Source organism: Strix aluco, chromosome 2 (genome assembly GCF_031877795.1).
Source record: "Strix aluco isolate bStrAlu1 chromosome 2, bStrAlu1.hap1, whole genome shotgun sequence".
NCBI classification, from domain to species: domain Eukaryota; kingdom Metazoa; phylum Chordata; class Aves; order Strigiformes; family Strigidae; genus Strix; species Strix aluco.
This window is the reverse complement of record NC_133932.1, coordinates 80,183,301-80,204,887: the sequence shown is the minus strand read 5'-3', so window position 1 is coordinate 80,204,887 and position 21,587 is coordinate 80,183,301. Positions and strand designations below refer to the sequence as shown.

The following is a 21,587-nucleotide window of genomic DNA, read 5'->3' as shown; positions in this document are numbered from 1 at the left end:
GAAAGACATAATGTACATATGGGTAAGTCTGTGTTTGAAAAACATACAGCTAATCACATCAGGACTCTTAAGTGTGTGATACGGGGCCAATAATTCATTCTATTGTCCAGGACAGAGAGGTAAAATCTGACTCGCTGTTACATCAGTCTTTTGCTCTTAACAGTTACAGCTTAAGGCTGCTCCAACTCCCTGTGTCTAGTATAGTTCAAGTTTGTAGTGTAGCTGTATTTTCACTTTTCTTTGTCCAATATTGTAAGAACTGCTATTTTCAATTTTTAATTTTATTTCTGGAAAAAAAATGCAATGGCAATAATATACTTATGTAAGAGAGAGAGAGAAACTCACTTGCAGAGTAAGGGGGTGGAATGCAGGCACTGAGAGATGTGGGCTTTGCTACTGTGGGATCCCTTTACTGCTATAGGCAGGTAAAAACCTTTTGTGCTTTAGTAATTCCACAAGGAAAATTACAAAAGCAGGGACAATCTCACTGATGAAGCCTTCTGATGTTCACAATGTGAACTATGTCTCAAGAGAGACGTAAATAAAAAGTATTATTTATTCAGGCAGAAATTGGATGAGCTGTATTATCAATCTTAGTAGAGTTAAAGAACCCCTACTACAGAAGAAAATAATAAATTTAAGTATGTTTTGTACATCTGGGATCTACTTACATGCTTGTGACTTGCACCTTGACTTACCTCACCTAGCTTTAAAATTTGGTGGAGTTATATAAACGAAGACTACAGTCACCCCAGGGTCACCATGTACAGCAACCACTAGAGTGCATTAGCAGTTAGCTTGCAAAAATTAAATTTGCATTAATGGAAAAAAAAGAAGAAAGAGGAAAAAGCTCTTGTTAAATAATAGTATAATTACCATTATCAGAATATAGGATTATCATTATAAAAACACAAATGCACATAGAACAACTACAAATAAATGACAGCAGTCCTCTATGCTGTTTTTTCCTCACTTTTTTCATGTTAAACCATTATTTAAAGTAATCATCATTTAGTGTTCAGTTTTCTGAACTGTGCTCATTCATATGCACACCTGAAAATGTGCTAAAACAGCAGTAAAGGACAAATAGTTTCAGAATTATATTACACATACATTGAAATACAAAATAATTCCATGCATATTGAGAAAAATAAAGAAAATAAACCCCAAATTGCTTAAACTCATATATACCTGGTCTAGATTTGACAGACTGTTTGGATCTTGACTGAGAGCCTGGTACTGGCCCCGAAGCCTATCTCCAGCTGCAATCTTTCTGAACTTCTTAAGATCCACAACATATAAAGCACTACAAAGATAAAAAAAAAAAAAAGATTTGTGCAGTTTCACCTTCTTTTTGGTAACATTAATGAAAATAACAAGAAACCAAAAACTGTTCCCATCCTAAAGGAGTAATTTTTTAAAGTAGCTGAAGCTACAATAAAAAAGCAAAATCAATATTTCATCAGAATTCATGTCTTATTCATGTCTTGTTGAGAATGACTATAGGGCAATTGCTTTTGAATGCCTCATTGATCAATACCAAGAACCGGATTTTAGTCAAATTCACAAACCACACAAAAATATGTAAGGAGTTATCCTACCTAATATGGTATTTCCTTTTACCAAGATGTGATGCCCAGTATCCCGATTTCCAGAAACGGTATCCATCCATTTCTTTACGGCTGTCACAGAAAGGTGTGTATCCATAGGGAGCTCCATTTAGATCTAGATCTCTGAGTTCTTTTAGGTCACTTCTCACAATCTAAATAAAAATATATTTATAATTGAATACTGTTTTTAAGGTGTGCGTATGAGGGTAGTTATTGCAGCAACCTTCCCAAAGTTTAATTTTATTAAAAAAAAAAAGCCAGAGACTCTACAACAATGGAATATAGCTAAAGCATTCTACTGGAATGACATCTACCAAACTACTATTCAAGGAAAAAAACATATGTTTATTCTGTGGCCATCTACAGAATGCATTTAATAAGTAAATTAAACAAAGCAAGCAAAGTATTTTTAATTTATAGACCAGTGGCTTCGGCTGCCCAATATTAAATTCCTTCATGCAGGAGTGTAACTTTAAAAATCTACTGAACATCTGCCTTCTAAAAAATCCTTCCTATTTGTTACATTAACTTGGGCATCCAAAATTAATGCATCATTTGAAAATCTTTGTATCTAGTAGTAATGTACTTTTAAAAATAGGTTATAAGGACATTTTACAAATATCCTTTATTTACTAATCAATCATTCTTCCATCAAACCCCACTGTGGTAAAAAAGTTTTAGCGTTTTCAGAGTACAGAGAAATTCTTAGAGTAGTTAGGACAGACAACCAGTACTACTGCTGTATCCAGATGAAATTGCAAGAAGTTGCAGTTTGCATTGCTACATCTAAATTTAATTTATTCTCAAGTTTCAAAAGAGGACCAAAATATGTAATATTTGTTCTGAGGTTTTTAATAACCATGTGATAGACTCTTCAATGTCTCATCTATTTGAGACAGCATGTTACCTTTCAGTATATTATATAATATTAATTTCTGAGTGAAAGACTGCATACAAATTTAAGAACAAAAGCGGCAGGATTCATCTTCCTCATCACCTCAGACCCCTTCCATAGTCCTCTCACAATCAGCCGAGACAATCATTCGAATATGCCTTAGGTGAAATGCACCTTCAGATCCCACATACTTCTCCAGGTGCCTTTCTCTCTCAATGGGCTCTAGAGGCAATTTAGGGCATCTCAGTGTGACGAGATTCTTAATTTCTACATGATTAAGACAAGTGAAATTATTTCATTTCATGTTCTGCAATGCTACGGGTTCTGCTTGTACAACTGCTATAGTCTTACAAGATCAAAATGGCCACGGGGAATGAAAATGGATCAATTTAAGCTCAAATGATTGCCTCATAGGTTTATACAATACTATTTTTTCTTACCTGGTCAGCATCAACAAATATTATTTTATCCACAGCCAAAGGGAAAAGAACATCCAAAAAAAGAATTTTGTAGCCCCAGATAATTCTTTGTTTTTCTGTCTGTTGATAAAGCCAGCGGGGCCACTTATACTGTACTAACTCATACTTGAAACCATACTTTTTAGCCATGTGAGGAATAACATCCTAGAAGAGGAACCAAAAAACTGTTAGTTGTACATGTATGTGACACACAAGGTCTCAGAAGGAAAAAGAGGGAATGTTGAAACATGGTTGCAGCTGTGTTGGCCTTACTGACCACATAAATTATTATTTTAAAATGTTTCTTTAGTTCTAGCAGTATCCTCAGCTACATAAATATAAAAAGCATTTCTTTCAAGCTCATAGAGACTATCAGAAGAGAATAAATTATTGTAATATATAACTGGGCTTTGGGTTCCAGAAAAGAAGAACCTTACACATGAGACTTTTAAAACTACTGGTATTTAATGCATTCAGAGATATTTTCCAACTGTGAAAATTTAATTTGAATTATATAATTACTCAATTGTAACTTTTTTAAAAAAATACTTAAGATATTTAAGAAAAAAATACTAAAAGTGATACATTTCTCCTACCTTAAATGTTGGTGAAAGATAGTTTTTCAGAAACCAAAATTTAACTGGTGTTTTAGTATGACGTAGGACAGAAAGCATCATAATTCTGTGGAAATATAAGTCTATAATAAACAAACGAATACACACAGGTCATTAAATTTCAACTGCACCTAAAAGGTGCTAAAACTCTCTAAGAATAATTTTCTTTAACCCTGTTTAAGCAGAAATTTCTATTTCTAATTAAAAGCTTTAAAGAGCATGTGTTCAAGACCACTTTGAGATGGATTTATTCCAATCCAGATTGGCTAAGCAATATTGGAACAATTTCAAAAGTGAATCTGTTAACAAGCTTTATTCTAATAGAGGTGCCTGACAAAATTAGATCAACAATTAATACCTTTTATTAACTTGGCTACTGATATAACTGATTTTAGAAATATATTGGTTGAGTTTCAGAGGTTGCTGAAATGAAAAACAGTGGAAAAGAGGAAGCGTAGTTCAAAGTTAAGATCCTCTTCAGGAAACCCTTGATAACTGTAAAAATCACTATTTTGGGTTTGGTTTTTTTTCACTGTTGTGGCATATGTTTGGTGTAACCAGACAGATAAGCAATGCCTTACAACCTTACAAGAGGTCAAGTCTGCCTTAAAAATCAGGAAATAATAAACTTTACAATAAGGTAAAGAAGCATATAGAATGTTTTAAAAAATTGTTTCTCCTTTAAAATGAAGAAGTATTTCCCTTTATGAAGGTTGTTGTAGGTTGAAGGAAAGAAATGCAGATGTTTAAACTGCATCAGACTACTAAGAAATAAAAATCAACACATACAAAATACTACTTTCCAAATAAATACGCATGAAAGAATTGTGAAATTCCATTTTAGGACAGGAAAATCACTAAATCTGATGCCTGTAGACAAGTACTCAAATCAGAAAAGTAACAGAGATGGTTGTGAACAGATGAGGCAATACTGTAAAAATTCCTTCAAAGCAATCATTGCTTGTTGAATGAACACTGAGGTGAGTAAGGCTGTATGTGCATACGGTAGTATCCATAGTCTGGGCTAAACATAAACAGATGAGAACTCTAATGAAGCCACTGCTCTTATGTCTTTATGAAGAGAGGCTGAACTTCATCCTTTATGTTCACACTTTGCACATGCACTCATGAAAGACATGGAGAACATTCTTCTTTCTTCAAAGAATAATGTTATTTTTAAAGATCTATATGTTTGGTCCTCACTGCATACAACTTTTCTATGTTTTGACAATGTATTCTTTACACCTTGTTAAAAAAGTCAGTTTCTTTAAGCTGCTTAATTTTAGCATGAATGTTTATAGTATCCCTATGAAATTCTCATTTCCCTTTTACCTTTCCTTACCTTAAAAAACGTTCATATAAATGGCCTGAAGCAACTGAAAAAATGTTAAGAATATCACTTTTCTTTTCCTTCTCTTCTATTGGAATTTCTTCTGAAAATCTAAAAAAAAAAAAACCCTAAAAATTATTATATAAAGTACACATTCATCAGAAAGAAAATAATACTACATTACCATTAAGCTTGTAGAGAATCAAAAGTAAGAAAATACATTACAGAAATACTCATCCTACAGTAACTGAGTACACTTCTATTCTACTCCCACTGCACATGCCTCTGATGCCAAAATCTTTTGGGACCAACACCTCATACCCTGTCACTCATGACAATGGCACAACTGCAGTCTCCAATATTTTCAATCAAACAATCCAAATTTGGCAAGAACTCCACGTTTTATCAAAGCAAAAATCAGAAATACAGCCAAAATATCTTGAGAATTGGTTATTTTTAAAATGAGCAACAGTTATTTTTCAAGTTTCATCCACGTGTATTCTACATCACAAGAACCAATGCATATTCTCAAGGTGAGGGATGTCTGCATAGCCCCATAGGTGGTTGAGCTGAATATATACTCTAAAATACAGCCTGAACATAACAGAGATGGCCACACTGGGCCAGACCACATATTTAGCCCAGTATCTTGTCATCAGCAGTGACCAACAGCAAATGACAAGGCCAAGGAGTAGTAGCTACCCTAGATCTTTGAGGTACGTTGTCTAGAGGTTTTCTGTTTCTGCTGCAGAGAATTCTTTGCTTGCTTTGAATACCAACATCTACCAGGATTGGTTTTTTAATCATGTATGCCTTACAGCACACACAGCTAAGGGGATGGTGGCTGCAGTCACCCTCAGAGCACTGTTTTACAGATCTCTGAACTGCAAGGTTGCTTTTGCCAAATTGGTTACAGTATGGTTTGATATTGTTGGAGATGCACCTCAACAGTCTTTTGAGGTGAGTCATTCCTCACACACTTAGATTGTGTGAGTCACTCCTATTAATTTTTCTTCTGGTTGGATCCCTTTTAAAAGTATACTTTAAAAAGTATAAAAATAAGTATCCCTCATAATCTTTAAGAACAAATGAGACAAGTCTCAGATCTCCAACATATTTAAAAGAATTCACATCACTCCACTAATACAAAGCTGAAATCCCAGAAGGCTGCACTGTAAGTGGTGTGAATAATCTGCTGAGAAACCCACATTCTTTTCACTCAGCAATGGTAAGAGGAGAGAGCACAGCCATACCTGATCAGGACTATAGCAAACGCAGACGAAAGGGACACCAGTGGAGTGGCACTGACTGCATGGTGTGACATCTCTGAAGGAGACAACCCCTCAACTAGCACTGAGTTCTCACAGGCTAAACAGATGGCAGTTCACAGTGCCAAGAAGTTAATCTTCAGTCTTTCTGACTTTTTGTCCCATTTCCTATACTTGGTAATAGGAGGACTGAAAGAATGTCCAGCTCTTCATAATGTAGCCAACTGATGTGCAGCTAATGTGACTACAAAGACAGATGTGAAAACCAGTTTTTGATCTTGAAAATATTGATTATGCAAAGCTTTACAGAAAGCAGAGATCTTCCGAATGGAACAAGCTGCTCTGAAGATGGCTGGGTTAACCTGTAAGGTCACGTGGGAAAAGCAGTCAACTGGAGAAGGCCAGTTCGGTTCTGAAAGGACTTGTGCGATGGTATGCACATGTCCCATGTCAGAGCACCCAATGATTCCTATAAGGAACAGTGTGCTGGCAGGATATAATTTTCATTCTGGGATATCAAAGAGGAAGATTATTTGACAAGTTCCTAGGAAGAAGCTGACAGACAAACGGCAGGCTTCAAATCACGCCCCTGAGCCACAACCTTGAATCAATGGGAAGACCAAATAAACTTTATTGGATGAGAGGCCTCAGCCCAGACAAACTCTGTGCCTTGATGCACATTGATGAACCAACCTACTGTGATAAAAGACTAAACCTAGAAGATCATAAGATCTCTGGCCTTGTAACTTTCTTAGAGGGAACTATGATTTTGACCAGTGTACACACATCCTTTCATGTGGCTAACTGGAAGTGGGAAGCTTGAAGATGATGTAAAATTCCTTCAACTAATGTCACTTCCCTGACCAAATTTTTGAGAGTTGCAGTAAAGCAGTCTGGAAGGCTTTCTGAATCTAGTCAATATTGTAACAGTAAAATCATCTGTGGGTAAATGGTGATAAATATAAAATCAGCAACAGAGACTCAAAATGTCCAGGTACTTGAGATACAAGAGGCCTTGTCAGGATAGATGATAAAATTGAAACAGAAGCCAGTCCTGGATCTACCAAGAAATGTGTGTGCTGAGCATTAATTGGGGTCAACTGTTTACTAGATAAAGTATAACTGCTGTGCCTTTTCTTTATTTTCTTTAACAGACTTTGTGACTGACAACCATTGTCAAGGCTACTGAAAATGGAAGAAAACCTTTTTTTGAGTCTCACAGCAGTCATTTGGGGCCCGAAAGTCTTTAGGGTACAGAGAAAATAGTGATGAAAAAGCCATTCTCCTTAAATCCCTCATACCAACATTATCCCTTTCTTACTAGCTGAACTATAGTCCAAAGATGTTCTTCTGAACAATGGAGGAATCAGACTTTACCTCGATAGTAAATCTTGAATGCTTAAAGGTACTTATGGACAAAGCTACTGCAATTTCTTTTTTTCTTTCAGGGCAAAGAGATCTATGATTACTTGAATTAAGCTGTTTACACAATCAAGTCATTAGCTCTGAACTGGTTATTTCAGAAGGCATTACCTTCAGTTCTTTGCAATTATACAGCCATGACAGCTTAGCACTTGGTAGCATACTGCAGAAATAAACTGTGCTGGAAATCAGACTTTCTGAGAGCAAACATGAATGTTTCCTACAAAGTGGATGGAGTCCAGTACGGAAACAATGTATTGCAAATTAAGTTCCCCCCAACAGCCTTGAAGGTCCAGAAGAGGAATTATCATCACCTTGGAAGAGTGGATGAATTTATTGTGTTACTAGCATTCCAGATTAAAGACCCAAACTCATTCTTCTCTGATATTAAGAAATACTGAGAACAAATAACTCATCAAATCATTGGGAATTCAGTAAATACTTTTGCCAGCACCCCAATTTTCACACTTGAGAACATTATCTTTTTGAAATGTTTCTTGTGAAAGAGGTCTCTGAAGTGTTACAAGGAAAGAATGCTCAGAGAGCATCTGGACCACTGTTTCTAAAATACGCTGGTCAAAGGTCATCTGATTGAAATGCTCTTGAAAGGACAATTAACATGTCCTGGAAAATGATACAACACTCCCCATTCTGATCCACAGCACTATTAAAAAAACCCTAAAATTATTTTTTATTATTTTTTGCCCTTCTCTCATTCCTAAAAATGATACAACAATTCCATTGGAATTTGTATCTTATTAATAAAAACTAAATTAAAATTTAAAAAAAAAAAGCCTGAACCACACATCATCCACAGACAACATAACTATGAGCAACTGAAAACAAAATTTTACAATGGTATACCCTAAATTAGAAATACTACAATGTTATTACCGTCAAATATAAAGCTTGAGACATTTATTACAATTATTTATAGAACTCAAACTTTAAAGGTATTTTACTGACAAATACGAAATCACTTCTTGAGTTTTCATAAATTATGTCTAGCAACAGACAAGCAGCATCATAGCCTGCTTTTCTGATGTTCAGTTTGATGCATCTGAGTACCACATCACTGGCTGAGATTTTCATATTTAGATTGATTCCCTGACATAAAAAAATAAAAATAATGCCAATGGAGAAAATAAACGGGAACTAGAAATGGAAAGGAGGGATTAAAAAGGAAATAAATAATGAGATGTACAAGACATTATAGCTTGTCCTTTCCCCTAAAAAGGGGAGCCTTTTTACATATTTGTATCACTACCAACTAAGAAACACTTAACACTATAAGTAATAATAAACATGTCCTGGCATGGTTAAAGTATAAGCAAATTATGCATTACCTTGTAACTGATTCCTGATTTCCTTTTTTTCCTGTTGTTCCATCAGTAAGGAGATCTTCATTCATTTTATCAGGCTTTTTCTGTACCTAGTCATTAAAATAAATGTATTTGTGTAATTTGGAAAGTTAGTTGATAGTAATTACCACTCCAATTGTGATATCTAACTATGGTGTACTTACTGGTTAGAGCTGGGCCAACATCCTACCAATTTCTATTTCAGTAAACTACTTACTGAACTGAACAGCAAAAATGTCACTTCATACTTTTAAACTATGTACAGAACTTACTGTAATAAGAAGTAATTGATTGTGAAAAATTAAATGGTGATTAACAAATCAAAGAGCATGTTCAAACCCTCTGTACTTCTTTATGCAAACAGTAACTAGAAGCGTGGGGAATTGTATGTCATTTTCCTCCCTCATGAGTTTGTGATCCAGCCATTAGCTGGCAGAAGAAGGGTAGCAGGGTGTTGTGCCATGCATGGAACTTACCTGAAGAGAAACTGATTCTCATAAGCCCTTCACAAGGAGAAAGCAACAAATCTGTTGCTGAAACATAAGATCTCCCATTCAAATGAAAGAATTTCTGCTGTCTTACCCACATGCTTAATAAAGGCTCCAAATTAATTTTGTTTGCTGACCTTAATTTCCTTGATTAAAAGAAACCCAATTGTTTTTGAAACACAAATAGTTTCTAAAGCACTCAGTGTTTGAACATATTCAGTAATAACCATATTAGTTTCACACGTTTATACTGCCAAGCTAACGCTTGCAGATTTCTGTTCACACTAAATCATATGCTTTTTTAGCTGATGCTTCTGAAGCCACATCCTAGGTATTGCTGAAGTGATTCTACAGTTCAGCTGAATTATAGAGCTTACATATTCTAGTTATAAGTTTAATATGTACCACCTTTCACATAGAATCATTTTCCTATTTTGATCCAAAGGGAGTGGTTTAAAGGCAAGCTCATCATGCTCCACAGAGTTACAAATTTTCTCCAGGTTCTGGAAACTTTCAGCTACAGACTGGGGAAAAGACTCATATATGTGGTTTAAAAAATTCGTTCTGTACTTATGTTTATATTGTTTTCTCTCCTTCTTAATGTTTAAAATTAGGATACAAGGTACCAAAGATACCTACACAAAATGTTATTTACAAAACAGTGCAAAACATATAATACTATGAGGTTCCTTCTCCTTAATATAACTCGTGTTTTGTTATCTCTTTTTTATGGATCTTTAAGAATGAAAGTAATGTAATTTCATTTACACAAAGTTGATAGTTTAGGGTAGAATTCAACATACCTAATTTTAACTTCCACCCTGGTATCTGGACTTCATGTAAAATCCCTCTCCAATCACAGGAGAGAACTGAATGTCTCAAGAGGTGGTCATCCCCTTGGTTTAAATACATACATGAGATGGGATGAGCAGTCCTTTGGACTGTCTTTCTCATTCTACTAAGCAGAGAGGGAGTTTAAAGCACCTAGACTACACTCTTAGACATCTTAAGCTAGATGAGATAAATCCTATCTATGTTACACACACGGATGTATTATTTTAACAGCTATTTAACAATCTCCCATGCAATTAGTATAACCTGATTGGATCAAATTAACTACATTAATTTGCACACTCTTCTCTAATTATACAAAATCTAAATTATATATTTCAATATACATGTTCCAATTAAATATAGCCTAAGACATGTAAGCATTAGTCATATTTCATATAAGGAAATATTGCATACAAAAAAAGATATCTCTTTACATACTTGGACTTTGATAATTTTGCTTCTGAAGTTGTTTAATACCACGGTAACATCTGTAAGGTCAGCTACAGAATCTGTTCCTTCATGGCTGTAAGGAGAAAAAAACCTCAGGCAGATATACTGACTCATTAAAACATGCATTATTACTTCTGTTTAATTAGAGTATAAGTTTTAGAATTGCTGATATTTATAGAAACAAAATTTCTTCACTTGTACCTAATTATATCTTAACTTCAGAAACTTTGACTTTTATTCATCACTTGACATTGCCCACAGTGGTAGACCTCACTTTCTAATTTGGATTTTCACAGGAAATTTTATCAACCAATGAAAAAATGCAGCAACCTAGAGCTGAATACATTATCATGTATTATACAGACATACATTACATTCAAATATTAAACTACATTTTATTTTTCAAATACGGAAAACATCTTAGAAATTGCATTAAATATACTTCTAAAATAAATCTGATTTAAAAAGTCTAAGGAGAGCTTCATCACAGTGCTGAGATAGTAAAGACTGACTTTCAACTAGTTGGCTTTGGTAACTGTACCCCTAAAGATATGGCTGTGCAAGGCACCACATGAACATTTGCCCTACTGAACATCAGTTTAAAGCCGTTCAGGCATCTCAAAACTGTACTGCAGTCCACTGAGTAACAAGTATGAAAAATGTTGCTGTCACTCTGTGATACAGTGTAATAACATAATTCTCAAATTTTATAGCTTTTATACCTCAACAGCCCATATATTTTTCCTTCAATCCTTTCTGTCTCTTAACAACATTATGTTGTTTCCTCTTGCTAAGACTATGCATACAAAAAAATTGGTTTAAGAAAGTAATCTGCTATGCCTTAGGCTTGATTTTTTTTCCCTAGAAAACAGAAATATTTAAATCTTGTTTCAATCTTTTTCATACTACTTATCTAAAAATTACAGCATTTTATATAGTCAACTGAATTTCTATTATTTAATACATTTCTGTAAAAAGTGCCTATAATTATTAAGTTTCATAGAGATGGCCAATTCTTGCACAAAACGATGTTCAGAATTATCTTGACTTTTCTACTCTGATTTAGTTTCATTTTCACACTTTTAAAATGTTGCATATATGAACACTCGGCCAAGAACTGTCTTTTTATCACAGGGATGTACAGTACTCAACGTAACAGGGCACAGATCTCCACTTTATAAATAAAGTGTGCCATTACAAAGGTCTAAAATAGGAAAACTAGAGCCAAACACAAACTGCTGATAGCAGAAATGGCAGCAGTTGGCACAGCGTTCCCATTTTTGCCCTCGGTTTTTCCACAATCAACTGTTAATCAGTTACCTCAAAATCTCTATGCTATGAATTCTGTACCTAGCTCTGCAGCTCTGCTGATGAAAATAATTTTCCAAAGTCTTTACAAAGTGTTTCATTTGGCTGTAAATTTAATAATATCACTTTTGTCTCCCTAAGTCTCTTCTGTGGATCCCTCACTGTCGGCTCCATCTTTACCAAGTGTCAATTGTTATACTCTGCACAGCACTCAGTGTGATGAATTTCTATCCCAGTATGAACAATGTACCGAAAATAGTGATAGCCACCATTAGTGACTTGGAGACTTAACATTGGTCTCAAAGACCAATTTATCTGTTTTTCCAGTCACATCTTTGTATATTTCCTACTATTACACTACGGTAACTTCTTTTCCTGACAGAGTACTTCCTTTCAATTCCTAGTCACTCAACTACGTGCTCAATGGCTACTTACAGACTAGGATATTCACTTGTTTTTAGGTAGGTATCTCTCTGAAAGAAAACTGAGTCAATCATACTGTTCTTTAATTCTAAATCAGTGTGCTGAATCTTATACAGGACCTCTTTTCCCTTCTCTCTCTCTGTGCGTATGATACTCAGCATGTTGTAATTTTATTCATGTAACAGATGCACATTACAAATGAGTGATCATGTCAGTAACATTCTGAATGTGACCTGGGGTTTGGAAGAACTGGGATCATGATTTAGAAACTCCCTTAACAAAACCAATAAGGATTTTGTGTTTTGTCCAAAAGGTACTGAACACTGGTAGTGTAACTTAGTTTGTAAACGCACTGAAAGTAGGCACAACTTCCTTTTTAAATCCTGCAAAATGTCTTGCATACTGACTGCACTATTAAATAGTTAACAATAATGACTTTATTGTTATATAACTGTTGTACAAAACTAAACGTGTCCAGTAGACTATTTATGGCACAGCTTTAAAATGTTTCAACACACCTACATATAAACACAAATAAATATCAATATAATATAAATTACAATTTTCCATATGGAGAACCAAAGGATTCAAGTTGAATAAATGGAGGCCCTTTAAAATCTCAAACCAAAGAAACAAACAAAGAACTCCTTGCCTGAATCATAAAAGATAGAACTTCCAGTTAAGCAGTCTGCATACCATCAAAATATAATAAATTATATCTACCAGCCTTTTTAAAAAATGAAATATTCAGCAGGAGCTTATATACATATATTTAGCTATAAACAATTTTCTACAGTCTTATCTTGCAATACCTGTTTTCCTACCAACATCACAGAATCAAAGTTCCAATAACAGGCAGTGCTCAGACTGTTGCTGACTATACTAATTTTCACCTTCCTAATATTCATTGTAATTTATTAATAACAAATCGATCTACAAGTGTGACTGCTTCAAAATAATAATCCTTGTTAGAAGCAGTGTTCAGGGAAAAAAAAAAAAGTAGTTTATTTCAAAAGCTGTGTATTTACATAAAGCAAAAATAAATTTCTTGTATGTGTGTTAGATGCTACTATGAGAGAAGCAAATATGCATTGAGGTGTAGAACATGCTGTAACTTCAAAATCTTGTATTTCTTCTAAAACTCCTATCATAATGTATGGGTCTGTGCCTCAAAGAAAACAGGTCATCTCACAGTTCAACAGGAAAGGATATGACTATTATACAAGGATGGAGAATACACTGTAATACGTCTTGGCAAAATTCCATCCTGTCAAATAGTTGCTTGAATTCTGATAGCAATTCCATACTATTAATACTGATATCAGCAAAAGTAATGTCAAAGATCCTGGTACAGCCTCCCAAACATACTTTAGCTGTGGTATTCTAAGCCTACTCCTTGTAATAATTAATTGAAATAAACACTATTGTTTAGATTCCTCATCAAGTATTAACTTTAGCTGAGCTCAATTAAGCTCATTACTTATAAGGGAAAATCAGGAAGCTTAAACAGCAGATGATTTAAGTTTCCTTTGATTCAGCCTAGAATGTTGAGTGGTTTTGTTTCATTTTGTTTCATTTTTTAATTCAACTACAGCTCATTACATTATTTTTTTAAACCATGTTCTCTTTCATAAATCCCTTTATATATCTTAAGAATTGAGTGTTAAATTAGACAAATGATATAGCTACAGCTGGTGGAGATTAAGTGAACTTTTTAGGACACAGACTATGTTTTTCTGCTTTTTCAACAGATTGCGAGTAGTTTCTGGAAAAAAAAATTGAAAATTGCAAACAAATAGAATGAACCTAATATCCCATTAACATTTCTTCCTGTAACACTGAAATTGATGCATTTTCTAAATATTCAAAACAGCAATGATGTTCATCAATTTTTTCATTTTTTTAATAGTAGCTGATGACTAAATATCATATGGTACTATGTGTTCCTGAACTCCAAGTAATAATAAATATTTTATAACAAATAGACCTGTTTCAGCCCACAGAATTACAGGGCTGGGGAAATAACTGAAGCTGAAATACAATAAAACAATACTGTTCCTCTAGAAGGGACTGGATCCAAAGCTTCAAGAGGAAGCCTTCATATGCTACAGATCTATGCTCTTACATAAAACATGAGAAAAAGATGATTCTTCCAAGGAGTAGTTGGAAAGATGGCTAGCATATGTTCCTCATATGAAAATCGACCATGAAAACTGCAGATCTATAAGCCATATAAGGTGGCAACTAAACGCCAGTTACTGGAGTACAACGTGACTTCTTCCCATGCAAAGGGTTCTCCCAAGAGAGGGAAATGTGGTGCAGTCAACGTGCAGCCAGGGTGCAGCACTGAAAGGTGCTTCTATATCCTAAGGTGAAGGTGTAACCACAGTGATTCTTAGATGACTATGGAACACTCAGAATTAACTGAAGAAAAAAGCCTAGAGCTGAAATAAATATCATGCTCCTGTTAAAAAAAGAGGTCACCCATCAAGAACACTGCATTTAGAGGCACCCTCAGGGCTGAAAAAAATTCTAAGGCATTTCCTCCAGCTGATCAAGATGCTGCTGGAGAGCTAGCAATGCTCCACCGGACATAATCTTGGAATTACATGTTAAGTATGTTGTGAATGCCAAAATATTAATCAACAAAATCATGAGTGACATTTCTACAGAATGTGGTTCAAGCAGTTGCATGATAATGGTAACCATGCTTGGAACTGACAGGGCAAGTGCCTGGTAGCTGTGTAGCTGTACAGTAAGAGATTTTGCTAGTATGAGGTCTACCTGAGCAGTTTGGGCTTATTATGCGTTAACGTATCCAAATGCCTTCAAGAATGCACAGAGCAGTCAAACAACAACTTACACTATCAGAAAATAAGATACTTTCATAAATTTTAAATCATCATTTGCTTCTTGTTCTATTTTTTTCATGTTATTTTTGCTGAACTTCCTTCAGTACTGTCAGAACTTTTCAAAATACGTTGCACTTTCAGATTCAGTTATAATTATGTTTCCAAAAGATGGATTAATACTCACGAAAAAACCTGATAGATCTCTTCAGACCTTCCTTTACGCAATCGCAGTGTCCAAGCGCCTGGATTTGCTTTCAGCTGAAAATAACCCTAAGAAAAATAGGAAAGGAAGTCACTTGTTCTATCAGCATTTCTGAATCAACCATGTACATATACAAACATCAATTATCCAACATTTGGTATTGCAGCCAAGGCTAGTAACCAATTACCTACTGTCAAACTAGCCCTGGAAGTAATATGGCAGTGATGCAACCAAGTATCACCTTTCCTGTGTATCCATATTAATGCCTTTCAGTGGTCCTTTTGTTTCTAGCTGAATTTGAGCTGTACACAAAATCTCTCACCTAGAACAGTGATCAGTAAAGAAATAAATTATTAAACTGAAAAGTTTCTTCTAAACTTGAAAGTTTTGTCTGGAACAACTTTCCAAGTCAGCACAGCTTCTTCCCAATTAAGGAACGTTGCATACAGCTATCATTATGTGAGAGCCAGATGAAGCAAGCTTTGGAACGTGAAGAATCATTAAAAGTTTCATCATGCTGATCATCTACTGTTGAGTAAAAGTCAAAGACTCAGTTTATTAAGCATTTTATTCCTCATGATATAATATTTACAGAGAACAGCAAATAGCAGATAGGTAACTGGTCTTATGCATCAAAAGTAATCTTTCCCTATCAAATTACCTTATCCAATAGAAAATAAACATTTTGCTTCACGAATCACAAGATCTTCTGCTCTACAGCCTGCTAAAACCAAATATAATTACTTTGGATGGCCAGAGGAATTCTCAGGTATGGATTTGTCCCACAGAGGCTTTAAGCACTTAATTGAAGCATCTAAACTAGGAACCTTCTTTTGCCTGGATCACTGTGCAACAAAAATGGTTATTTTAATCAGAATGTGATTCACACCTTAAGTCTGTTGGTGGAACCTCCATCTGAATATAACTACCTCCTACTATCCACTTTAGGAAATTAGACTCCCAGTTTAGGCACTTCAGATAAGGACCTAAAATTAGGCTATATCCAGACCTACATGGGATCAGAAGAGGAGTGGGGGAAAGCTCAGCAAATTAGAAATGCCCATCTTCTTTTGTAGATGGTCTCAATACCAGCATACTCCTGTTGCTTTTAGCGTTACTAAACTTGCAACCCAGAGAAATGGATTTAAAGAACAAGAAGCTTATAAAGAATTCTCATGGAGATATTGTAATGACTATTTCTGTGCTTAAAACTTACCAGATTGGCCATCACAATAGTATCAACCATGACAGGATTATTCTTTGTGCCCAGAGTGAACTGTAACCCTCGAGGAGGTTGTCCCATTGTCACATCAAAGCAATGTCCTTCAAGCAAGATATATTCTAGTTCGTATTCTGCTATAACTGTCCCTTTTATCTGTGGAAGGAACGTTTCATCAATAAATTATGTTATTTAACTATGTGGGAAAAGCAACATATTACAACAATAAATATGTGGGGTTTACCTCACCTAAATTCAGCTGTTAAAAAAAAGGAGAAAAGCACTTCCAGAAGGAAGTTAATTCAATTTTAAAATAGGTACCCAAGGTAAAGAGGATGTATCACTTTCTGGAGGGACCTCCTCCCCACTGACTGTTGATGAAGCTGAGGCATCTCAGCTTTGGTAAGGTAAATCCCAGCCTTTATTTTCACAATATACCTTTCAAATATACAGCTTTAGTGGATCAAAGACCTTCAATATTTTGCATAGGTTTAGTGACTGAAACAAATCTAATGATTTTGGAGCTGAGGGATTAAAAATATAATTAAAAAAATTGTGAACTAAAAAATGGTCAAATATATTTTAATCCATAGTCATAAACAGCAATATATTTAGGCTTATTTAAAGATTTACCAAGGTTAAACCTATTATTACAAAAAATATTTACAAAATAAAGAGAAATAGAAAGCTAATATACAGAATTCCTTAATTGCTTTATTTTTATCTGAAAAAAGATTATTTCCATGAACATTATAAAGCTCAACACAGCAGATAATTTGCTTTTACTTGTATTCTGCATTCTGTTTTTTTTTCTGTTTCATTGCTTTCGTTTAAGACTTGGGGTTTTTAAATAAGAGAGAATGAGAAAAAAAGGTAATGAAAATAAAAATGGTAGAATACTGACCAAATAATCAATTACCACAGAAAGCATTTCTGAAAAACAAGAGACAAAAATCCCACAAGATTTCTATTTCCCTCTTGAGGTAGAAGGTCCAAGGCAAGTTTTATAATGTTTACAAACTAGTACTTACATCCTGTAAATGAATGTTATCGAGATCACAGGAACTGTTTACTGCTTCAACCAACCAGCTCTCAGGAGTGATCATGTTTAGAGTCAAAAGGGGTGATTCTGGCAATTCTAGGAATTTTGCCACAGGTTCAGAAGGAAGGTGCTTGTTGATCCCATAAGTTAATTCTGGTTCCAGAACAAAACGATAGAAGCTGTTGAAAAAGAAGTGTTAAAAAAAATACATTTACTGAAGCATGAAGTTCCAAACATAAAGTTCTTCTAAAATACTTGAAAAATATAGTGAATGTTTACCAATTTAATGATGTTTAGAACCACAGCAGCTCCCTATTCTTTTGGAATACCATCAGACAATACCTACAGCATCTCAAATGGGCTGGTAGATGAACACAGACCTATTTGCTTTTGATAATTTTTTGCTGTGAAAATGCATAGTTCCTATTAACATTCTTAATGGCTGGAAAGGTGAATACCCAAGAGGTGCACCTAAATACCTTGACTGTGAACTGTCTGATTCTCGGAATCTGTATCACTAAACCAAACAGAAGGACTAATCTCTGCTAGCAGAAAAGAGGCTTTAGGAACAGCTCCTGACACTAGCAGCAGCAAAGACAGAGAGCAGAGGAAAGGAGAGGTCTCTCTATTCGTACCCAACTCTTACTCCATTTATTCCACAGGTAAAAGATCCTTGTAACAACAAAATAATGATGATTTTCTTCCTTCCTCCACTGATATTCAACAAAATGCAAAGAATCAGAACAGAGAAAGCACTGAAAATGGAGAGAATGAAAGCACCAAGCACAGTGTTTCACATGAGGGGAAAACAAAAAAAGGACATTTAACTACTATGAAAAATTTCTCCTGTACCCATCATGAATAGCACAATTCCTACAAAGTATTTGGGCTAGTATATCAATGCATTTCATATGAAACCATTGCTGTAAGGAAAATATGACCTGTCCATAGGACAGATCATAGAATCACAGAATGGTTTGGGTTGGAAGGGGTCTTTAAAGATCATCTAGTCCACCCCCGCTGCCATGGGCAGGGACACCTTCCACTAGATCAGGTTGCTCAAAGCCCTGCCCAACCTGGCCTTGAACACTGCCAGGGAGGGGGCAGCCACAGCTGCTCTAAATGATGCCAGAAGACTTCTTCCTTTCACCTTTCCCAAGCACAGGGAAAGAACCAGGCACTAGCACCTACAAGTGCAGACTACTAGCGCTCTCTCTTAATAAGATTATAGGGACAATATCTGCCAAAGGAATGGCAGTGCTTAAACCTTTCTCTTAGAGGGAAAGGAATCCTCTCTGGGGAGTTCAGTGTAAATATCTGTAACCAAATTAGTGAACCCTGGTCCTTACAGCCTGTTAAAAGAAACTTCAGTTTAAGGCAGGTACTTTCAGGGTATAACATTCCTAACGAATTATAATGAGATGTCAAATGCAGACTGTCCATTTACTCAGATGAGTATCAGTGTACTTAATCTGTAAAATTCATTACACAGAAAGTGGGCTGAAAGAACTGACCAAGTTAGGCAGACATTTCCCTCTGCAAGTTTTCACTGGCATGCAAGACTCTCCATTGATTTCTCTAAGGATTGTTTAGGAGAGGTGAATCTGAAGGACTAGATCAGTACTCTGTGACCCCATGCCTGACACTTCAGAATTAAAATTTTTCTCTAGACAAATGAAACTGCCTCAGTCACATTCAACTTACGTTCAAAGAAAGTAACTAATGCAACAAAAGAATCCAGAAACACAAACAACTGTTTATTTTTTAAGGGAATATATGCTGTTAAGGCTGTTTTGTCTGAACCAAGTGAGATCATATATTTGTAAGAAAAGCTATAAACTACTTACCTCTTCAGTGGCACTTCTGACAGCTTAGATCTGCAGTTCAAAAACAACCTGAGTTTCACATTGATAATGTCTTTCAGTACCTACAGAAAAAAAATTCAGTGTAAAAAAAAATGGTTCTTGGTAATCAAACTTTGAAAATAAGCTAAAGTTATCTTTGCAATATCCTGTCATTTCTCAAGCTTCAGTAGAAATCTCAAACATTTTAAAGTTCTAAATATACCTGTATATTAAGGGAAGCTGTCAGATATTCCAAATAAAGATTTGACCTTTTCTAAAACTGCATGATTTAGCACACGATATTCTTGATAGTCAAAACGTTAATGTTTTCCCCTAGTGATGTGGTTTTTTAAAGAGCAGCTATCCCCATTTTCCAATGCTTAGGTAAATTGTATTATCACCTTTTCTTATATTGTGTTTTCTAGAAGATTTCAAAGCACTTTAAAGTTTATACATTTGTAAGTACAACACATGCCCTTTACTCAATAGCAAATCTTAAACCAATTATTTTCACTCTTATTAAAATTGTTGGATATAGTAAAGCTCAGAGAATTATTTTAATACTTAATAATTTTAAATGTCAGCAAAAGATTAATGATGTGTTAAACTATTCCATCGACTTCAAAACATTCCAGTAAATTAAAACATTTCTACTTCTTTCTCAGTTTCTTCTTATGTTCATTTCTAAAATACTAATTTTCTGGATGCTTTTATATAGGAACCATAACGTTAGGACAGTATTTTTTCTTATTTTTGTGAGCAATCTATTTTGTTTAAAGTTACCAAAGTTATTCATTTCTTTAAAGCACTCTTAAAAACACTTACCAAGTTACCTTCATTTCTGTGGTTTCTGATACAAAGTGCTTATCTGAATGCATAAAGCAGTTGTGTCTACCTTTATGGATATTAGAAAAGCAAATAAGATACTAAAGCTCAGATAAAATACTGATACCACTAAGGCTAAAATCTAAAATTACTATAATGGCAAGTAAATTGGGAACAGAGCAAGACAATGGTCATCCTTAAATCTCTCTTTTATTATAACTATTTTTTTTTATTTCCTCAGTTCAACCTATGGCTACACATAGTCTTTACTATAGTGCTATAACTTTACATAGTCCTAGGGACCTGTTCGGCTCCTAGTTTCTCATTCTCATCCTTTGTGTCACCTGAATACCATCACAGAAAAACTACTGAGCAAAAAACAAAGACTAGGGAATGGCATAAGGGTGAGAACAAGTGAAGAAGCAGGAAACAAGGACTTAAACAGCACTGAAAGCATAAGAAGTGAAAGTATGACATGACATGGGTTAAAGACCACCAAAATTAAAACAGAGGTCCAAGTGACTCAAGCATCTATCTGTCATTCAGAACAAAAAGCATTTGCAACCAGTGCTAGCTAGACTCATCTGCTAAAACATACCCAGAATTTTCAACATTAAAGAAAACCATTTCTCAAATAATGATGTTGCATCCAAAATTATGTATACTCGTATTGGACTTTATCTTAAACAAGACAGAAACCTCATCCCATTAGTAAGAATGATACTTCAGCAATCTGCATTGATGGGTGGTTGTATGCAGAATGAAATGATCTTGAAAAAGACTGAGGTATCATCCAAATTAATCAGCTGACCATGAAATCTAATACAGTATTGTAGCCAAAAGAATAATGCCATTCTTAATTAACATTTTAAAGGAATTTAAATAGGAAATATCAAGACAAGAATGCATTATCACTGTTTTCCAACAATGCAACTTCTGGAATACTGAATTTGGTTCTGTTACTTTGGCCTCATGAGGACACCAAAGCCAGGGTGATCAAGTCAATACATGAAAATAGTTACAAGATTGGAAAGCCTTTTTTATTTCAGGGTATTTGAAGAGTTCAGTCTGTTTAATTAAGAAAATGCAAAGAAGAAAATGGAAGTTTTGTTCAGAGAGTATTTCAAACTGTAACTGAAATT

General features: G+C 34.8%; 1 protein-coding gene across 3 annotated transcripts in view; it reads right to left on the bottom strand.

Annotated features, from left to right (window-relative positions):
* The window catches only part of UGGT2 (UDP-glucose glycoprotein glucosyltransferase 2), a 92,334-nt gene that overhangs the window by 6,335 nt on the left and 64,412 nt on the right, over positions 1 to 21,587 (bottom strand). For 2 of the 3 annotated variants that reach the window (XM_074815434.1, XM_074815435.1), the window contains 11 exons: positions 19,624 to 19,703; positions 17,766 to 17,955; positions 16,732 to 16,890; positions 15,498 to 15,583; positions 10,719 to 10,803; positions 8,944 to 9,029; positions 4,920 to 5,018; positions 3,560 to 3,644; positions 2,946 to 3,128; positions 1,602 to 1,762; positions 1,192 to 1,306 (listed from right to left, as the gene is read on the bottom strand). In XM_074815434.1, coding sequence (XP_074671535.1) covers positions 1,192 to 1,306; positions 1,602 to 1,762; positions 2,946 to 3,128; positions 3,560 to 3,644; positions 4,920 to 5,018; positions 8,944 to 9,029; positions 10,719 to 10,803; positions 15,498 to 15,583; positions 16,732 to 16,890; positions 17,766 to 17,955; positions 19,624 to 19,703 — 1,329 coding nt within the window. Of the gene's footprint in view, positions 1 to 1,191; positions 1,307 to 1,601; positions 1,763 to 2,945; positions 3,129 to 3,559; positions 3,661 to 4,919; positions 5,019 to 8,943; positions 9,030 to 10,718; positions 10,804 to 15,497; positions 15,584 to 16,731; positions 16,891 to 17,765; positions 17,956 to 19,623; positions 19,704 to 21,587 lie in introns of those variants that run through there. The other variant, XR_012622008.1, reaches the window with a different exon arrangement.